Source organism: Oryx dammah, unplaced genomic scaffold, assembly GCF_014754425.2.
Source record: "Oryx dammah isolate SB20612 unplaced genomic scaffold, SCBI_Odam_1.1 HiC_scaffold_7, whole genome shotgun sequence".
Lineage (NCBI taxonomy): Eukaryota > Metazoa > Chordata > Mammalia > Artiodactyla > Bovidae > Oryx > Oryx dammah.
The window spans coordinates 35,687,411-35,707,500 of NW_024070191.1; the positions used below are offsets into that span (position 1 = coordinate 35,687,411).

Consider the following 20,090-nt stretch of genomic DNA (forward strand, 5'->3'; position numbering starts at 1 on the left):
GGAAGAGGCCTTTTGGATTCAGCTCCAGAGCTCTGGACACGGCGCTGCACAGCCAATCACATCTCCTTTACTCAAGGTACGTAAGTGAAAAGGCATTACGTTTCTTTTTAAAAGCACTTGTTTAACGGAGACCAGTTATTGCTAGATAGAGAGAAGTTAGTGCTGCTCGCGACTTATCATCTATGATATGCTGTTCCGTAAGTCGTGCCCTGGAAGTCACACTTTCTCCGCATCCTCTTCCTGGCGTATCCCGCGGTTACGCAGGTGGCTTCGCAGCGCGCCGGGGCCTTTTGTGACTGGGTGAACAGGCGGAGCCGGGCGGGCCGCAGGCGGTTCGCAACAGCCAATCAGGGCTCGGAGTCCCGGAGCTGCACCAATCAGAGGTTAACGGAGCGTGAGCCAGGGCCAATCGGGGGCTAGAGCCCGAGAACAGGGCGAGCGGCGGGACGCGGTCAATCAGAGCGGAGGACGAGGCCCAATCGGCAGCCTTCAGACGTGAGCCGCGGGCAGGCGGGGGGCGCCCGGGGGCGGGGCCTGTCCGCGCGGCCGCAAGGTGGGCTCCGCGAAGAGCGAGCGGGGTAAGGAGCGCGGACCGCCGGGGCAGGGGTGGGGCTGGGCGCGCGGCGGGGGCGCGGGGTCACGGGATGCGGCCGGAGCGACCCTCGGAGCTGCGTGATGTCGCGGGGAGAGGCGAGGGGCCGAGTCTCGGGCTGGGGAGGTTGCCAGTCCGGCCGGAGGGGTCGGGGTGGGGGGGAGGAGACCCTGTTGCCATGACGACGCAGGTGCTCGGACGGGCGACCCTTCTCAGCCTGGGATCGTGCAGCCCGTGGACACCCATCCTCCCTGCGACCCGAGCAAAAATAACCCGCTTTAGCCAGCAGCCTCTGCGTCCCCACAGCCTGGCTCCCCGCCGCCCCCTCCCTCCCGCCGGCCTGTCGCGGGCAAAGGGATTAAGCTTGCCCTACGGCTCTTGGTTAACAAACAGCAGGCCTTTGCGGTTTGACCACCTGGACCAGTTCGCCAAGTGGCCACAGCTGGGGTCCAGCGCGGCCGCCTCGTTCCGGGGACTGGCATTAGAGATGCCGCCGCCTGAGGGACCTGCGGGATCCCCCAGAGGGATTTTTTTTTTTTTTTTTAAGGCATCTAATATAGAGCCTTGTGCTTAACAAGGACTTAAGAGAATGGGGTCTGAGTAAATAAAGACCACAAGGACAGCTTCATTCCGTGGATCAGTGCTGTCCAGTAGAAATAGGCAGCGACCCACATCCTATGTAATTTTACATGTTCTATTAACATTAGAATGTTACAGCTTGTATTTATCCAGTATATCCAAAATATCAATATTAAATAAATTTATAAGTTAATGTTAGTAATTGATCTAATTAATTGATATTAAATTATTGGTAAACTGTCTTAAATTTTTAAAAAATTTCTTTTGTATTGGGTATAGCTAATTAACAATGTTGTGATAGTTTCAGGTGAACAGTGAAGGGTCTCAGCCATACATACACATGTTTCTGTTCTCCCCCAAACTCCCCTCCCAACCGGGCTGCCACATAACATTGAGCAGAGTTCCATGTACTGTATAATAGGTCCTTGTTGGTTATCCTTTTAAATATAGCAGTGTGTACAGTGTCCACCCCAGACTCCCTGTCCTTCCCCCAACCTGTTCCTGCCAACAACCCTAAGTTTATTGTCTAAGTCGGTGAGTCAGTCTTTAAACATAATGCTTTTCCATATAAAGCCTTCAAAATCTGGTGTGTGTCTTCTACACATCTCAGTTTGGACCAGCCACATTTCAGATGCTCAATGGCCCCGTTTGGCCAATGGCTACCAAATGAGATGACGCAAACATAACCATTTCTTATATGTGAGTTGTTGCCACACACAGGGAACACCTCTGTGTTCTTTGAAGCCTTCTTGTATGCAAGGAGATGGTGCTGTGCAAGGAGGCAGCAGAAACATGAGGCAAGGTCTCTTTTTCTCCAGGAGCTCCCAGTCCACTTGAGAAAGTAGACACTCAAAAATTAAGTCGAATTTTAAATGAATATGATTCAGGCAGTATTAAAGATAACTGTGCAGTATATAATTAACTGACAAATGAGATGGCTGTTAATTACTCTTGGGATCCTAGGGAGGTACACTTCTGGCCCCTGCAGTGGTGGAAGACTGAGTCTAGTCTTAAAAGATGGGTAGGAAAGCTTGGGCTCCTGGACAGATGCAGAGGGGACTTTGGTTGACTGCAATTGACCATAGCTTCTCTTATTTTTTAGGGCTGAGCATTTGCAGAGGCTTTCAGACTGAAAAAGACTCTCTTCACTCACTGACAGTCTCCACCATGATTCACAGTCTTTTCTTGATCAACTCCTCTGGGGATATTTTCCTGGAGAAACACTGGAAGAGTGTCGTTAGCCGTTCCGTTTGTGATTATTTTTTCGAGGCACAAGAGCGAGCCACGGAGGCTGAAAACGTCCCTCCGGTTATCCCCACCCCGCACCACTATCTCTTAAGTGTTTACCGTCACAAGATCTTTTTCGTGGCTGTGATCCAGACGGAGGTGCCGCCTCTGTTTGTCATCGAGTTCCTCCACCGGGTTGTGGACACGTTTCAGGTGCGTGAATGTGAGGAGGTTCATCCATGGACCTTATGAAGTGTCTTTGTAGCTTTGTTTCCATGGTTTTCAGCCTTAGTTAAGGAACTAAAAGGGCTTCCTTGATGGCTCAGTTGGTAAAGAATCTGCCTGCAACACAGGAGACCCCGGTTCGATTCCTGGGTCGGGAAGATCCCCTGGAGAAGGGATAGGCTACCCACTCCAGTATTCTTGGGCTTCCCTTGTGGCTCAGCTGGTAAAGAATCTGCCTGCAATGCAGGAGACCTGGGTTCAATCCCTGGGTTGGGAAGATCCCCTGGAGAAGGGACAGGCTCCCCACTCCAGTATTCTGGCCTGGAGAATTCCGTGGACTGTATAGTCCATGGGGTCTCAAAGAGTTACACACGACTGAGCAACTTTCACTTTAAGGAACTAAAAAATAAATCACAACTCTGACGTTGCTCACTTCCTCTCCCATCTGATAAGATTCTTGTTTCTGTATATTGAATGGGTTGTATCTTGAATGACAGACTGCACAGTTTTGAACCTGTGGCCTGAGAAAGCCACTCTACTTAGTATGACTGTATGAAGTCATTTCAGTTCTAGAGACTGGAATTGTCCTACGTTTTGTTCACAAAGCTAAGGAGTTACCATTTTTTTAAGGCTTTTGTCAGGTTGGTTTCTCTCTCTCCCTTGGTTCTTGTCTCATCATAACAAAGATTTGGAATGGCGGGTTAATTATAGCTCAAGCAGGCAGGATTTCTCAGCTCGTGTCTTGTCATAGCAAGGATTCGAAACAACAGACTAGCTTCAGCTCAGTGGCAGCTCAAGAAGACAGAACTTCTATTAAACCGACAGCAGAGATAGTATACTCCTGAGATGTGGGAACAGACCAGCCCCAAAGGAGAGGCTCTATTTTTTTATTTTTATGGCAGACTTGATGTTAACCGTTGTTAACAGCATTGCTTTGAGTTGCATCAAAAACCGATGGGTGTGGAAAGATATATTTTTTTAAACTGGAAGAACCTAAATAATGCTTGTTTCATTCTCCCTGGCAGGCTAATTTGGGAACCCACCCTTCAGCTTGAGTTTGTGCTCATCCACAGCATATGAGTACCAGAGATGGGCCTTGTTGCAAGCTTAGCACTTCTGTAAAATTTTTTAAGGGATACATTTTCCAAGATGCAGTTTTCACTTGGAGTTTTTCCTTCAGGAATAGATTTGGAGATCTTGGGGGGATGGGGGGCTGGTTGTGCCAGGATGTCAGCACCTGTTACAGGACAGGATTTCAGGCGGCCTAGACTCTGGATTCAGACAGTGGCATCCTCTCCCTAAAAGAACTGCTCCACCTCTCATGGTTGTGGTTATTTGCATAACTCAACGATACATGAGAATCAGGGGTCCTCTGGTTTAACTTCTGTGTCATGTGAAGTCCGGAATTAGTCACATGAATACAGACATTGTGGGATTGGAGGGGAGGAGGAGGACCCAGACCTTCTGATAAACATTAAAAAGCAAGTCAAAAAGAGTCCTTTCATTTGCTCCTATAAATATATGTCACATGTTTGGAACAGCTTTCATCTCCAAAGAATGAGCATATATTTAAGTTTTGCCCCCACAGTCTTTCTGGTAGTACTCTTCTGGGATTCCAGTGGCATATCAGCTCTTTCACACGGTGAGAACCTGAGAATTATAAACCCCAGTACGTAGAAGAAGCAGAAGAACCCAGCAGTTATGATCTTCAGCTGCTCAAGCCTGGGCCTTGTTAGGATTTCCACACGGGATATTTCACCCCATTAACCGTCGCTCCGTATCTCCATAGTGATGTTATGTAACTTATGACAAGAGAGGAAGTGAAGAAAGTTGTTTAATCTACTTGGAACCACAGAGGAATCGGGGTAAACAGTGAAGTGGCTACTTTAGAAGCCTGGGACTTCACAGCTTGCCAGTGTGGGAGAATTTGTTAGAAGTCTTTAAATGGGCGCATCCTGATTTGAATGTCTTCTGTGACGTGTATTCTCTGGCTTCTGGTCTTCCTCTGGCGCTGGGCTGTGACGGAGGAACCCCGCTGTGGAAGCGCACACGTTGCTGTAGCACTGTCCCCTTCCAGCTGCTGACTGATAAAATCACATTCTCCCTGATTTAGAAAATCAAGGGAGGTGTTTTTAAAATCTTATTTTATTGATGTATAGTTGATTGCAGCATCATGTTAATTTCTGCTGTATAACAAAGTGACTCAGTTATTTATATATATATATATGGGGCTTCCCTGCTGGCTCAGATGGTAAAGCATCTGCCTGCAGTGCGGGAGACCCGGGTTCGATTCCTGAGTTGGGAAGATCCCCTGGAGAAGGAAATGGCAATCCACTCCAGTAATCTTGCCTGGAAAATCCCATGGACCCAGAGGAGTCTGACAGGCTACAGTCCATGGGGTCACAAAGAGTCGGACATGACTGAGTGACTTCACTTCACTTCATATATATATATGCACATTTTTCATAGTTTTCCATATGGTTTTTCATAGTTTTCCATATGGTTTTTCATAGTTTTCCATATGGTTTATCATATTGACTATATTAATAGTTCCCTGGGCTGTACAGTAGGACCATGTTGTTTATCCATTCTCCATATAGTAGTTTGTATCTGCTGATCCCAACCTCCCAATCCATCTCTCCAAACCTCACCTCCCCCTTGGCAACCACAAGTCTGTTCTCTACCTCTGTGAATCTGTTTGTTTCACAGATAAGTTCCTTTGTGTTGTATTTTAGATTCCACATATAAGTGATGGTTTAGTCACTAAGTTGTGTCCGATTCTTGCAACCCCATGGACTGTAATCTACCAGGTTCCTCTCTCCATGGGATTCTCCAGGCAAGAATACTGGAGCGGGTTGCCATTTCCTTCTCCAATAGAAGTGATATCATACGATATTTGTCTTTCTCTGTCTGACTTATTTCACTTAGTATGATAAGGTCTAGGCCTATCCATGTGGCTGCAAATGGCCTTATTCTGTTCTTTTTTATGCCTCAGTGGTACTCCATTGTATAGATGTACCACATCTTTATCCGGTCATCTGTTGATGGATACTTAGGTTGCGTCCATGTGTCGACCATTGTGAATAGTGCTGCTATAAGCATAGGGGTGCATGTGTCTTTTTGAATTACAGTTCTGTGTGGGTATATGCCCAGGAATAGGATTGCTGGATCATATGGTAGTTCTATTTTTACTTTTTAAGGAACCTCCATACTGTTCTCTGTAGTGGCTATACCAATTTTGCATTCTCACTGACAATGTAGGAGGATTTCCTTTTCTCGAGTAAAGAGTTTTATTTTTCAAAATGAAATCACTCATGAGAAGGAAATGTGTAGCTTTTTTCCCCCTTCAGTCTTCATTTTTTAAAGAAAAAATCTTTTTGTTTTAGAAACACGTTCCTGACTCCTAAGTGCTCTTGGATATTGGAATGTGTCTGGGAGTTGACATCATTCTGATGTAATTTAGGTCACCTCTGGAGTCTGTGTTCAGTTTTGGATGTCATCATTTGAGAAGACTATTAGAAAATTAGGACAAATCCAAAGAAATGGCAAGAAAGTGAAACAATCTAGAAACCTGACCGTAGCATGAACAGTAGCAGGACCAAACAGGGAGTTTGGCCTTGAGAAGAAGAATTGAAGGCAAATGTTGTCCTGGCCCTCTGATCACTGTGGGGCTGTTACGTAACCTTGTTCTATAAGGCATATCTAGGAAGCAGGTTTCAGTTTAGCCAAAGAAAGGACTTTCTAAGGATCAGCACTGCCCATGAATAGAATGGGCTTTGTCAAAAGGGGTGCATTTCCCATCAGTGGATGAATTCTTAGAGGACTCTCTGACCATCTGAGCGGCCCAGCAGCAGAAGCACGGATATCGTCAAGAAGAGCATGCCAGGTGCCCACAGGCCTTTCTCTCTGCATCATTTCATCGTGGTACATCACAGTTTACATGGTGCTTCATAGTTTACAAAGCACTTTCATACATGTTCTCATTTAATCCATCATGCTCAGTTTTTACAACCCTGTGTGTCCATGCATGGTATTATCCGGATTATACTATTAGAGAAATGGAGACCTAACTAGTTAGCATGAATTAATCAAGTAGGTGACAATTAAGATTATTACCCAGGCATTCTGATTTGGAATTCAGTGCTTTTCCCACAATCCAGATAATTTAGTGTCTGAGTTTAGCCTTTCTTAATAAAGGGACCAAGTGTTATTAGAATCCTAGCATTTTAGAAAAAGGATGATCCAAAGAGATTTTCTGGTGTGCTAGCTCACACCTCTCATTTCATTTCTCTCTCAGTTCTTTTTTGCTCCATGAATGTTGAGGAATAGCACAACAGTAAGAGTTAAAAATTTTATTTTGGGGGCTCCAAAATCACTGCAGATGGTGATAGCAGCCATGAAATTAAAAGACACTTACTCCTTGGAAGAAAAGTTATGACTAACCTAGATAGCATATTCAAAAGCAGAGACATTACTTTGCCAACAAAGTTCCGTCTAGTCAAGGCTATGGTTTTTCCAGTGGTCATGTATGGATGTGAGAGTTGGACTGTGAAGAAAGCTGAGCGCCAAAGAATTGATGCTTTTGAACTCTGGTGTTGGAGAAGACTCTTGAGAGTCCCTTGGACTGCAAGGAGATCCAACCAGTCCATTCTGAAGGAGATCAGCCCTGGGATTTCTTTGGAGGGAATGATGCTGAAGCTGAAACTCCAATACTTTGGCCATCTCATGTGAAGAGTTGATTCATTGGAAAAGACTCTGATGCTGGGAGGGATTGGGGGCAGGAGGAGAAGGGGACGACAGAGGATGAGATGGCTGGATGGCATCACTGACTCGATGGATGTGAGTCTGAGTGAACTCCGGGAGTTAGTAATGAACAGGGAGGCCTGGCGTGCTGCGATTCATGGGGTCTCAAAGAATCGGACATGACTGAGTGACTGAACTGAACTGAACTGATAATATTGTATCAGATATTATCATTTTACATAGTTCATTCAAATTCATGTTCAAAACCACGTAATAGTCTAGACTCAGTTTTGTATTCTTCATATTAGTTGAAGAAACTAACCCAAAGGGATTAAATGACTCACTTTAGTATATGAAAGAAGTTACTAATGATACTTGCGTTATAATCCAGTGTAGTTTTCTTTCCACCAAACTGAGCTGCCTAAGAGAACCAGGGTTATGCTTCATCTCATTGTAGAAGAAGGTCCCAGAAACGCTGCGTAAACACACATGGACATTACTAGATAATCTCTGGGCGCCGTTCTTTCACCCATCGCAGTCTCTGAGTCATAAATGTGTATGTGTATTGTGTTTTCATCAGGATTATTTTGGAGTCTGTTCAGAGCCAGTGATAAAAGACAATGTGGTTGTGGTTTATGAGGTGTTGGAAGAGATGCTTGACAATGGGTTTCCACTGGCTACTGAGTCGAACATCCTCAAAGAGCTGATAAAGCCGCCCACTATCCTTCGAACCGTTGTCAACACCATCACAGGTACGAGAGGGGCCCCGCGGGAGGCGGCCGCCATCCTGAGTGTGGCTTAGTCCTCTGTTGTGCCTTGTTTTGAGTGCTTGTTTTGGGGGATCTCAGATGTCCAGGTGCTTTCATTTTGTTTTTTGAAGGCTTTAGTATAACCTGAAATAAAGTTTTTGTGTGTATAGAAAATATTCTGATTTCAATGACAGAATAAACTGTTCTCGTTTTAAAAGGAATTTTCCCTGGGCTTCCCTTATGGTCCAGTGGTTTTAAATGTGCCTTGCAATGCAAGGGGCACCGGTCAGACCCCTGGTCTGGGAAGATTCCACATGCCACGGAACAGCTAAGACCATGCCCCAGAACTGCTGCGCGTGTGTGCCCTAGAGCCTGTGGTCTGCAACGAGAAGCCCATGCACTGCGAGGAAGACCCAGCACAGCCAAAAAATAAAATAACCCAGTCTTTAATAATCATCAGGTTTCTTCCTCATTATAGAAGCAGCACATGATTATTGCAGAAGGTCAGAAATACAGAAAAGCACAAAGAACATGAAATAAGCTCATAATCACTTTTAACATACAGTGTATATATATATATTTTATCTTCTTTGGTGAGAGCGATAATGTATGGACAGGTGGAATTTTTTAAAACGAGTCAGGATACTGTTTTTACCCATGAAATTTTTATATCAATATGTGGATTACCATCCCTACTGAAACCCAATGCATTATTTAAGCTGCAAGCTATTGGGGAATTTGAGAGACCGAGTTCAGGTTACTTTCAAAACCAAAATAATATGCTGTTTCTCAGGTAACTTTCTTACCTGTATTCTGACTGAGGAGGCACACCAACTGGGGATAAGTGTTTTAAACGGACTAGGTTACCAAGATAGAATTTGGGAAAACTATAATCTTTATTTTGGAAAACTTCGTCAAGTAAGCATGTAAATAGTGGATGCACAGAAACTTTTAGGGACGTGTTCTCTGGTTATTAGGTAATTGGTTTCATCTGATTACAATATTCACGGTTTCAGGAAGCACCAACGTTGGCGACCAGCTTCCCACTGGGCAGCTGTCCGTGGTACCTTGGCGACGAACGGGGGTGAAATACACCAACAATGAGGCCTATTTTGATGTGATTGAAGAGATTGATGCCATCATTGACAAATCAGGTGGGTGCTTTCAGCCTGTTTACAGGACTGTGAAAACAGAGGCCCCTTTCAGACAGTGCTCACTAGTTATCAGAATTGTCCCCCATTTAAGGCCATTCATTTAACTTTGTGTCAAGCATTGTGTATTGGGGCTGGACTGAAATATCACGATGTAGATGATGAAATCATACGTGTAGAAACTCTAAAGACTCCAGCCCAGCACTGTGAGAGCTAATAAACGCAATACAGTTGCAGGATACGGAATCAATATGTTTTTGTACACAAACGTACAGTGTTTTGTACACTGACCTTGTACAGTGATGTTTCTGTACACAAACAACAAACTCTCCTAAAAGGGAGCTGAGAAAACAACCCCATTTACAATAGCAACAAAAAGAATAAAATACGTAGGAATAAACTTAACCAAAGAAACTTATACCGTGAAAATTACAAAGCGTTGATGGAGGAAATAGCAAATAAATGGGAAGATGCTATATTTTCATGGATTGGGAGAATCAATGTTGTTAAAATGTTTGAAATATCCAAAGACATCCGTGTCAGAATCCCAAATGCTAGCAACATTAGTATCTCAATGGCATTCTTTATAGAAATAGAAAAAACAAAACTCGTATGGAACCACAAAAACCTCAAATCACCAAAGCAGTCTTGAGCAAGAACAAAGCTGGAGACTTCACAATTCTAGATTTCAAAATATATTACAAAATTATGGTAATCAGAACTGTAAGGTGGACTTCCCTAGTGGTCCAGCAGTTAAGAATCCACCTGCCAACGCAGGGAACGTGGGTTCAATCCTTAGTCCTGGAAGGTCCCACTTGTTGAGGGGCAACTAAGCCCTCAAGCCACAACTGCTGAGCCCACGTGCCACAAGTACTGAAGCCTGCACGCTGGGAGCCTGTGCTCCACAACAAGGGAAGCCGCTGTGAGGAGAGGCCCATGCACCATAACTGGAGAGGAGCCCCTGCTTGCCACAACTAGAGGAAGCCTGCATGCAGCAGTGAAGACCCAGTGCAGCCAAAGCTAACAAATATTTAAAAAACAACTGTAGGTAAGGTCATAAAAACAGACATGTACACCAGTGAGGCAGAGTAGAAGGCTCAGCAATAAATCTGTCAACTGGTCTTCAACAAGCGTGCCAAGCACATACGATGGGGAAAGGCTGGTCTCTGCAGGGGGTGGTGTTGGGAAAACTGGATGTTCACATGTAGAAGAATAAAATCACCCTTAATCTCACACCATACACAAAATCCAACTCACAGCATATTAAGGACCTAAAGGTAAGACCTGGAACCATAAACCTACTAGTAGAAAACAGGAACAGAGCTTCTTGACACTGATCTGGGCAGTGGTGATTTTTTTTTCAAGATATGATACCGAAGCAAAGGCTTCAAAAGGAAAAATAGACCAATAGCATTGTATCAAAATAAAAGCCTCCATACAAGAAAGGAACCAGTCAGAAGAAAAAGCGTGCAAACGAGAGGAAATGTATGCAAACCATATATCTGATAAGAGGTTACTATCCAAAATACATGAGAAACTTATATAGTTCAATAGCCAAAAAAACCACCACCAGATAATCTGACTGAAAAAGTGGGCAGAGGATCTGAAAACGGCACTAGGGGTAGAGAACCTGCCTGCCGGTGCAGGAGAGACTCAGGAGACGTGGGTTCCATCCCTGGGTCGGGAAGATCCCCTGGACACGGACATGGCACCCCGCTCCGGTGTTCTTGCCTGGAGAATCCCCATGGACAGGGGAGCCTGGCGGGCCACAGTCCTTGGGGTCGCAGAGTCGGACACGACTGAAGCGACTTAGCACACAAAGGAGCCGAAGAGACGTACTTCAGGAAAGCCGTACGAATGGCCAGCAGGTAAACGAAAAGGTGCTCAATGTCATCGGGGAAAAGCAAGTCAGAACCACAGTGAGGTATCACTCGCACCTCATAGCGAAAAGACAAAAGACATAGCAGGTGTTGGCAGTGGTGTGGAGAAAGAGGAGCCCTCTGCACTTGCTGGCGGAAATGTAAACTGGCGCAGCCCCCGTGGAGGCAGCATGGAGGCGCCTCGAGAAACTGAAGCTCCCTAGTGGTCCAGCAGTCCCACTCCTGGGCCTAGACCCAGAGGAAACGGAGTTAGTATCTCCAGGAGGCGTCCGCACCCCCGTGCTCACAGTGGCACTGTTGGCAGCAGCCAAGGCGTGGGACCAAACCAAGTGTCTGCTGATACCTGATGGATAAAGAAGACGCGCGGCAGACACCCTCACACACAGGAACGTTACTCGGCCGTGTGAAGAAGTAAACCCTGCCATGTGTGAACACACGGGTGAACCTGCGGGACGTGATGCTGGGTGAAGGAAGCCGGACGCAGGAAGACAAACGTGGCATGATCGCACGTAGAAAAACCTGATGTGGACCAGTGCCGGGCTCACCTTATATGTGGAATCTGCAACAGTCAGGTCTGCAGAAGCAGAGAGTAGAAGGTGGTTACCAGGAGTCGGGAGGACGGGAGTGGGGAGAGGTTGGTGAGAGGTGCCAAGCTTCAGTTCTGCATGATGAAGAAGTTCTGGAGACTGACCACGCAGCACGGTGACTGCCGCAGTGTACTTTCTCTTCCATGGTATTGAGTGTAACTGACAAACTTGTAAGGTATTCGGAATGTTCATTATGGTGATTTGATATACATGTACCTTGTGAAAGGATTCCCCCCCACCCCGGCTAGTTAAATTATCACATCTGTCACCTCACAAGTGTATCTTCTACTTGAAATTTACTAAAAGGGAAAGTTTTAAGGGCTCTCACCACAAAAACCCAACTAACTGTGTGAGGGGACGGACATGTTGGTCAGTTTCATCATGGTGATCACTTCACAGGGTGTATGTGTAATAATACACAGTTTTTATTTGTTGACTATACCTCAACAACGCTGAAGAAAAGCCTTGGAAAAACATGATATAGACCCGTGCTGGGCTCACATTTTCAGTGGTTTTTATCCTCTCAAGTGAAAAAGTTACAAACTGATCTCTTGTTGATGAGATGTCCTTTTGGAAGTATTTGACTCTCAGTTGTTGGGGCAGAACTGAAGTTTAATCACTAAAATTCAGAGAGTCGTCTTCTTTTCTACCCATTCAGAGGGGTTAACATGACTACAAGTCCTTAGAGTGTGGAAATTTATAGAATGTTCTCTTCACATGAGCGAACTCATTTATCCAGCAAGTGCTTATGGAGAATCCATGGTGCTGTAGCTGAGCACCAGGCAGTGGGCATGTGATGGTGACGAAGACGGAGCCTGTGGCTGCAGGAAGCTTCCTGAAAGTCTAGTGAGGTGGTGAGAAACGGGAAAAGAGAGGGCTCCTGCCACACATGCTTCATCAATAGAATGAGTAGGAGTTAGTACAGGCTGCACGGATCTGGTAGCAAGCAGGTGCAAACACTCTTAAGAAGAGTGAAATATTGTTGGAAAATTACGTAGCTCAGGATGACTGAGCATAAAGAAAGAAAAGTAACTGATGAGGCTTTAAAACCAAGTAGGCACAGCAGCTTTTCATATTATCCCCAAACTGGAAAGGTCCCAAATGTCTATCAGCAATAGAAAAGATGAACACATTTCAGTGTGATCATACCAGGAGGAGAAGAGCAGGAAAACCAGAAAGTAGGAGGGGTTAGGAGAAAGGAACACTTGAAAGAAAGAAGTGGTTGCAGGGGCTGCAGGAGAGAGATCCTGTAAACTGAAGACAAAAGTGTCAGTTCTATTTGGCATCAGAGCTCCTTGGGGGCCTGTGAAGTGAATATACTGTCCATGGAATTCTCCAGGCCAGAATACCGGAGTGGGTCGCCTTTCCCTTCTCCACGGGATCTTCTCAACCCAGGGATCGGACCCAGACTTCCCACATTGCAGGCGGATTCCTTACCAGCCGAGCCACACGGGAGGCCCTTGGTGCCTGCAGGGAGAGCAGTTCCTGATGTGAATCCAGTGTTCTGAACCCTTGGTCAAGATAGCGATGTTGTTTGATTCTAGCATTAGGTTGAAAGCTCCTCCAGGCTAACAGTCTCACCAGTCTTTATTCCCATTGCTTCATCAGAGTGTCTTGTGTTTGCTGTGCAGTTGATAAAGGTTTGCGAGGACAGGTGGATTGGGTAGATGATTCAGATGGATGGACGGACAGAAGGAAGGAAGAACGGGAGGCGGGGAGGAAGGAAGGAAGGAAATGGGATGGGAAGGGAAGAGAGAGCTAAGGAGGGAGGAAGGAGTTAAGTTCGTTGGGAAGGACAGAGCGGGTCTCACCTTCTTCCTGCCTCATCCCGTCTCAGGGTCCACCATCACTGCCGAGATCCAGGGGGTGATTGACGCCTGCGTCAAGCTGACCGGAATGCCTGACCTGACACTTTCCTTCATGGTAAAATCCTGGGCCAGAGATCTAGTCCTTGGGAAGTTAGATGCTTCTGGAAAGACAGAGCGGCAGGAGGGGATGGAACCGGAAGGGATGGTCAGGGCCAGCCACAACGCTCACGGGCGGCCTCGAATGTCCCAAGTAACAACAGAATGTGTGCATGTGTTTTCGTGAAAGCAGCACCTGAGTTACTTTCCTGAAAGATGCATGGTTCTAATTCCCACCTGTGGCTGTTGTTTGATGTCGCCCAGAACCCCAGGCTGCTGGACGACGTCAGCTTCCACCCCTGCGTCCGCTTCAAGCGCTGGGAGTCTGAGCGCATCCTCTCCTTCATCCCCCCCGACGGCAACTTCCGCCTGCTGTCCTACCACGTCAGCGCGCAGAAGTAAGCGGCTCACGTACCTGAGGGCGGAGTGCGTGCGTGCGTGCGTGCGTGCGTGTGTGTGTGTGTGTGTGTTTGGAAACAGTGTCCGCAGCGATGAAGAACTCAGGCTCTGGAGTTACCTGGGCTCCAGGTAACTAATCAGGTAACCTCGGGTGAGTTGTTTATCCTTTCCCGTGTCTGTTTTCTTTATCTAGGAAAGCTGAAGTAGTGAAAGTAACACGTAATGAAGTAAGGGGCTTCCCTGGTGGCTCAGTGGGAAAGAATCTACCTGCTAATGCAGGAGACTCGGGTTCAATTCATGGGTCCAGAAGACCCCCTGGAGAAGGAAATGGCCACCCACTCCAGCATTCTTGCCTGGGAAATTCCATGGACAGAGGAGCCTGGCAGGCTACAGCCCACGGGGTCACGAAAGAGTCGGACACGACTGAGCGACTAAACATCAACAGTAAAGTAATAAGTAACTTGAAAATAATAAAGGTGCCTTGTTATGAGGGTTAAATAAGAAACTCTAAATAGTGGCTTCCGCACAAAATAAGTGCTCATTACGTTTGCTGCTGTTAGTTTTGTTATTGTGTGCCTAAACAGGAATGTTTTTTCCTCAGATTGGAATCTGAGAACACCTGTATTTCAATCCCTTTCACCCCAAAAAAGCAGTGAACGGTACTCTGAAGAGCCATACGATTCCGTGATTTGGGGTCTTGGACATTTTCTTTACTATGGACTCTGAGTTCTTTTGTGGGGAGGCATAGAGTAGATGTGTCGATTGAAGAGAGCCTTGGACCTCTCAGCCACTGAGGCCTTCCTGTGGGATTCGGAATACATAATTTGGGGAAATATCTGAGTGCTTGAGAGCAGAGGCTCTGGAATCAGACTGCCTGTACTTAAGCCCCACCTGCAGTACTGATGATTCATGACCTTGGCAAGTTATTGAATAGTTAACCGCGGTTAAGTGTAAGGACATCAGTATTAATGACATCAGGACAGAAGCAATGTCTGCCTCATACTTGGAGGGGGGATTAAATGAGTAATAGAGGGAAAACCTATAGGGTCGTGCTGGCCCCAGTAAGGAGTACTCCACAGATGCCAAGGATGGTTGCAACTTCAGTATCACCCTGCAGTTTCTCTGTCAGATCATGCCGACCCCATCCTTTAGGGATTTTTGTAAGGATCAAAGTCAAGTTAAAAGCACTCTCACGAATTTGTAAAAGCCTCATGAGGTATGAATGTTGCTCTCCCAAGTGCAGGTAATTATCGGTCACATGCAAAACGTTAAAACATGGAAATGTGATTTCTGTTTGCCGTGCCTCTTCCTCAGAGTCCACCGAGTCCGCTCTTTGGTGTTGTTGATTTCATTCTAAGAGTCGTTAGAAGAGTTAGTTGACTTACTAATCAACATCTTAGGTTTACAGAAAGGAAATGATCAAAGACGTCTAGAGGGTTTTTCTCTGCATACTCTGTAAGACAAAGACGGAGGTGAGGGAGGAAAAGCTGCCGGCAGAACAGAAAAGGGAGAAGTGGCCGTTTTTCTGATACATTGATGATGTGGGCTTTTTGTCTCCTCTCTTTTCCAGCCTGGTGGCGATTCCAGTGTACGTTAAACATAACATCAGCTTCCGGGACAGTAGCTCACTCGGCCGCTTTGAAATAACGGTGGGGCCTAAGCAGACCATGGGAAAGGCCATAGAGGGGGTGACCGTCACCAGCCAGATGCCCAGAGGCGTCCTGAACATGAGCCTCACGCCGTCTCAGGGGACGCACACGTTCGACCCAGTCACCAAGGTAGGAGAATATGCAGGAGGTTCAAGTTGCCCCTGTTCAAAATAGCAGAGTTCTGCAGCACCCCTTTCTGTCTTGTGGAAAGGTGAGCTTGACCAAAGGGATGTGGTTGAGGACACCGAGATAATTCACAGGAACAAGGAGCATTCTCTTCTGGGAAACCCCCAGGAGGTCATAAGAACACAGTGAGCTCAGGCGTCCCAGGTGGTTTCCACCATAACTTCCTTCTTTTCTCTCTCTTTGGAGATGCTATCTTGGGATGTAGGAAAAATAAATCCCCAGAAGCTCCCAAGTTTGAAGGGAACCATGAGTCTCCAGGCCGGAGCTTCCAAACCGGATGAGAACCCCACGATCAACCTGCAGTTTAAGATCCAGCAGCTGGCCATTTCTGGTGAGTGACGCCCAGCTCAGTGTGGGGGGAAGGCAGGGGCCCAAGGCGGCGATGTCACAAAGCCTCTCTGGCCACTCTCTGTCTGCAGAGTTGGGTTTCGTTAGCTGATGTGTGATCTTTAGTTAGATCTTTCCCAGCCCATTTCTGGAGGAAGTCTGTGACCCTCCATCAGTATTGGAAATGGAAGTGCTCATGAGTTGTTGGTGAGTCACCCTGGGGGCACTGGTTGGGGCATCCCAGGGTCTTCAGTACGGGGATGTATCTGCATTCTCAGTTGGTGAATGAAAAGAATTCCCCTCCTTTCCCCCAATTTCAGAAGATTTCATGTGTGCTGTGATCATGTGGAACGCTCAGCTGACCTGAGTTATCAACTATAGTTTACACCCCACCACCCAGGATGATAGCAAGACTTGTTACCTCTCTGCAGGTGTCTACTACGTGCCAGGCACTAATTTAAGCTCTTTTCATCTATTTTCTTATTTAATTCTTAGAATGACCCTTTTAGATGGATAGGAGATGACTTCACCTTTATATGAAGTTCTTGTTTTCTTTGCCAATGGACCACATCTAGTTTAAGTGATTAGAATTCATTTAAATGATAAGCTCTTTTCATCTTAAAATGCTTAATAAACTTTAAAGCTCTGAATAGTATAAAATGTTCTTTTTTTAGTCCAGTGAGAATATTTAAGAAGCACTGAAGAATTAATTCATCACTTGTCATCATTAGTTTATTCACTCAGTTATACCTTTATTTGATTATGAATTTCTTAATTCTGTTATTATGAATTCATACATTCAACCCCATAACTTTGAGAAAAATCTGGAGTGGTCTTATTTTTCCTTACCCTCATTTCAGCCTGCATATAACTTTCTGCCGTTTCCACCACAGGGACAGATCTCATTGGCTGGGTTTTTATTGGAGCAGGTTTTTATTTTCAGCCTATGTTCCAGGGGTGAAGAACCTGTCAGCTGTGTTTAAGTGACATAATTAAGTGTAGGTTCCCAGGTAGCGGAATGGTAAAGAATCGGCCTGCAATACCGGAGATGCAGGAGACTCGGGTTCGATCCCTGGGTTGGAAAGATCTCTTGGAGAAGGAAATGGAAACCCACTCCAGTATTCTTGCCTGGAGAATCCCATGGAGAGAGGAGCCTGGTGGGCTACGGTCCAAAGGATCCATAGCATCCCAAAGAGTAGGACACAACTGAGCGACTGAACACACACACATTTTCCGGTTCACGGTTAACAGCTTTCTCCAGCCCTCGGAGCTCTTTGAGTTGACATGAATTAACCAGTTATGCTACCTGCTTCTTTGGAATAACGCTTACCTTCCTTCTTTGCAGGCCTCAAAGTGAACCGTCTGGATATGTATGGAGAAAAGTACAAACCCTTCAAGGGCATAAAGTACATGACCAAAGCTGGGAAGTTCCAAGTTCGAACCTGAAGCGAGAATTTCGCAAAGCAGACGGTCACGAACACTTTTTCATTTCTTAACCTGTCTAGAAGTAAAACCCATCAGCCTGTCTCGTAGGTCCGTGCCCCTTCTGGACCCACAGGCTCCCGTTTTCCTTAGCCGTCAGCACCATGGAGTGAATCCAGGGAGACAGGGTTGCCGGGGGCCGGGGCAGGACCCACCCACCAGCATCTCCAATCCAGTTCTCAGAGCAGAGGCGTGGGTCACAGCGGGAGGTACCTGACCGCGTGTGAAAAAGACCAGCGTTTGTTACTCGTTCGGCTGTAATTTTCTTCAGCCAAGGGAAGACTTCTTTGTTTTTTTTTTTAACCCGGGGAAAAAAGAAATAGAGCATGCACTTGGAAGGAAATGAATGTTAGTGGAGGAAGGTTTCTTGGAAGGCATGGAGTGTGTGCATCCTCATTAAAGTTAAGAGAGAGGGGCACCCATCTCCACCCCTAGGAGGGGCTGGGAGGTACGGAGTGGAGTAAGTTTCCTTCTGAGCCCTCTGTATACAAGCATAAAGATCTGTACTTCTAGAAGCGAACTGGAAGCTGCTTTAATTGGATCCCCCTGCTGACATGGAAGCCCCAGCGGGATGAGACTTTTCCCTCAGAGGCTGGGACGCCGCTCCCACCAGCTTGCAGAGGCTGAGGGCTGCCTGCCCACTCCCTGGGGGGTGGTGGTCCCAAATACCTCTTTCCTTAATCCCCCCCCACCAACAGCTCCACTCCTTCACAGAATTGCCGCTTCCTGAGGAGAGTTTCAGAGAAGCCAGCCCCGTCAGCCCCAGGGCGGCAGGCTGTGTGAGCCGCCCCCAGGCCCAGCGGCTCCTCGTCCATGTCCGTCGGGGGCTCCCTGGGGGCTGGAGCCTGATCTTCCCTCCGGCATGCTTTCCCGCGGTCACTCTCAGCCAGACGCTGGCAGGAGCGGCCAGTCCTGGAGGCCTTCCAGTAACGACATTTCCTCAGAGTCTCTTCTGTACCCCCACTGTATAATCTATTTATTAGCAACATATATCGACCAGTCCATGTTTGTTTTTGAGACCCCGCCCCCAGATCCCTTCAGTCGTTGAATAAAACCGATGTTGTAGGAAGATGGGTCCCGTTGAGCATGTGCGGCCCGGTTCAGGAAACACGGCGGCTGAAGGTGGTCTGCAGGCCTCCGCAGCGGGAGGCTTTCCATTCAGCTCAGTGTGCCCATCACCCATTCCAATATTTATAGATCAGACAGGTATTTTTAAATTATAGTTTATGATGCGATATTGTGCTCTGCTCTGTGCATGGAGAGAAATGAAGACCTTGTGCTCTCCAAACCCTATAATTTTTCTCTAATGCCCTGTTTCCAAGTACTTAGGTACTGTGTTTTTGTTTTTTTTTTTTCTATAGTTTTCTTTTACTACTTCCTGGATTTGTTTTTTTTTTTGCTGCAGAATAATGCTGCTTTGTGGTTTTGCTCCGGGGTCCGTTGTGCTGTGTCTCATAGCCCATCACTCCAAAATTTGTCCTGGATCCAAGATCCCATTCCTAGAATAACGGAACTACTACTGCTGAGGGCTCTGGAGGATTTCAGGGTTTCCTGGGTCACAGGAGACAACTCATCTTGGTCCCTGAATACCCTTAGGTTTATAAGTCTAGCTGTCTTATTCCCTCCAGGGCAGCTCATCCTAATTTCAAGGGAAGAATTTAAGGAGAAGTAAAGTACTGGGGCTGTGGGGCCCACAGATGATAGAGGGGTGCCCGCCCTGAGCTGCAGACCCTTGGACACCCCTCACCCTGGTGGTGTGTTAGCATAGGTGGTACCGGGTGCCCCCAGCAAGCCTCTCGGTTCCACATATGTTTAACGTGCAGAAGCATCTTCTCTGTTTAAATCTTAATAAAGTTGAGTATTGCCAGTCCTTCATGTCCTGAGTGTCTTGTTACTAGGACCATGGGCGATGCTCTGCACACATGCTCAGCGGAAGCAGGAAGAAAGGAATTCAGGGGATCTCACTGCATCCGCACTTGCCTACCAGCAGACCCGAAGCTGTGTATATGGTTTGGGTATGTCATCTTGCAGGTCGTGAGAACAAAGGTCCAGATCAATCAAATTACATTTCCCAGGGTACAAAAGACAAAACCACTGACGCTGCTGGTGTCTGCCCTAGTGCTTTCCCTGTCCTGGCCTCTTGTGCTTCTTAGATTAATTAGGACGTGAAGCCAGGTGCAGGGGTCCTGGTTATCCTAATTGCAGTGACGACTTCGTGGAGTCTCCTGGGATGTGGAGACGAGGGTCCTGCTCCCATATCTGTCCTGTCTCTCCTGGCCGGGGGAGACTAAGAAAGGACTTCTTCCTGCCTTCCAACCCCAAGTGTTGACAAGTGTGTATTGCCACCCTATCCTGTCTGTTTCAGCGACTCATCTCTCTGCCTTGGGTCTGGCTGTTTCCTTAGCCTCAT

General features: G+C 46.6%; 1 protein-coding gene across 1 annotated transcript; it reads left to right on the forward strand.

The window, feature by feature from the left end:
* The first annotated feature begins 458 nt into the window (after positions 1-458).
* AP3M2 (adaptor related protein complex 3 subunit mu 2) lies at positions 459-19,550 on the forward strand. The gene is made up of 9 exons (XM_040243009.1): positions 459-578; positions 2,274-2,611; positions 7,947-8,118; positions 9,132-9,269; positions 13,571-13,656; positions 13,902-14,035; positions 15,607-15,814; positions 16,058-16,202; positions 17,544-19,550. The coding sequence occupies exons 2-9, from the start codon at positions 2,339-2,341 to the stop codon at positions 17,642-17,644; spliced, it is 1,257 nt and encodes a 418-aa protein (XP_040098943.1). The 5' UTR covers positions 459-578; positions 2,274-2,338; the 3' UTR covers positions 17,645-19,550.
* Positions 19,551-20,090: the final 540 nt, after the last annotated feature.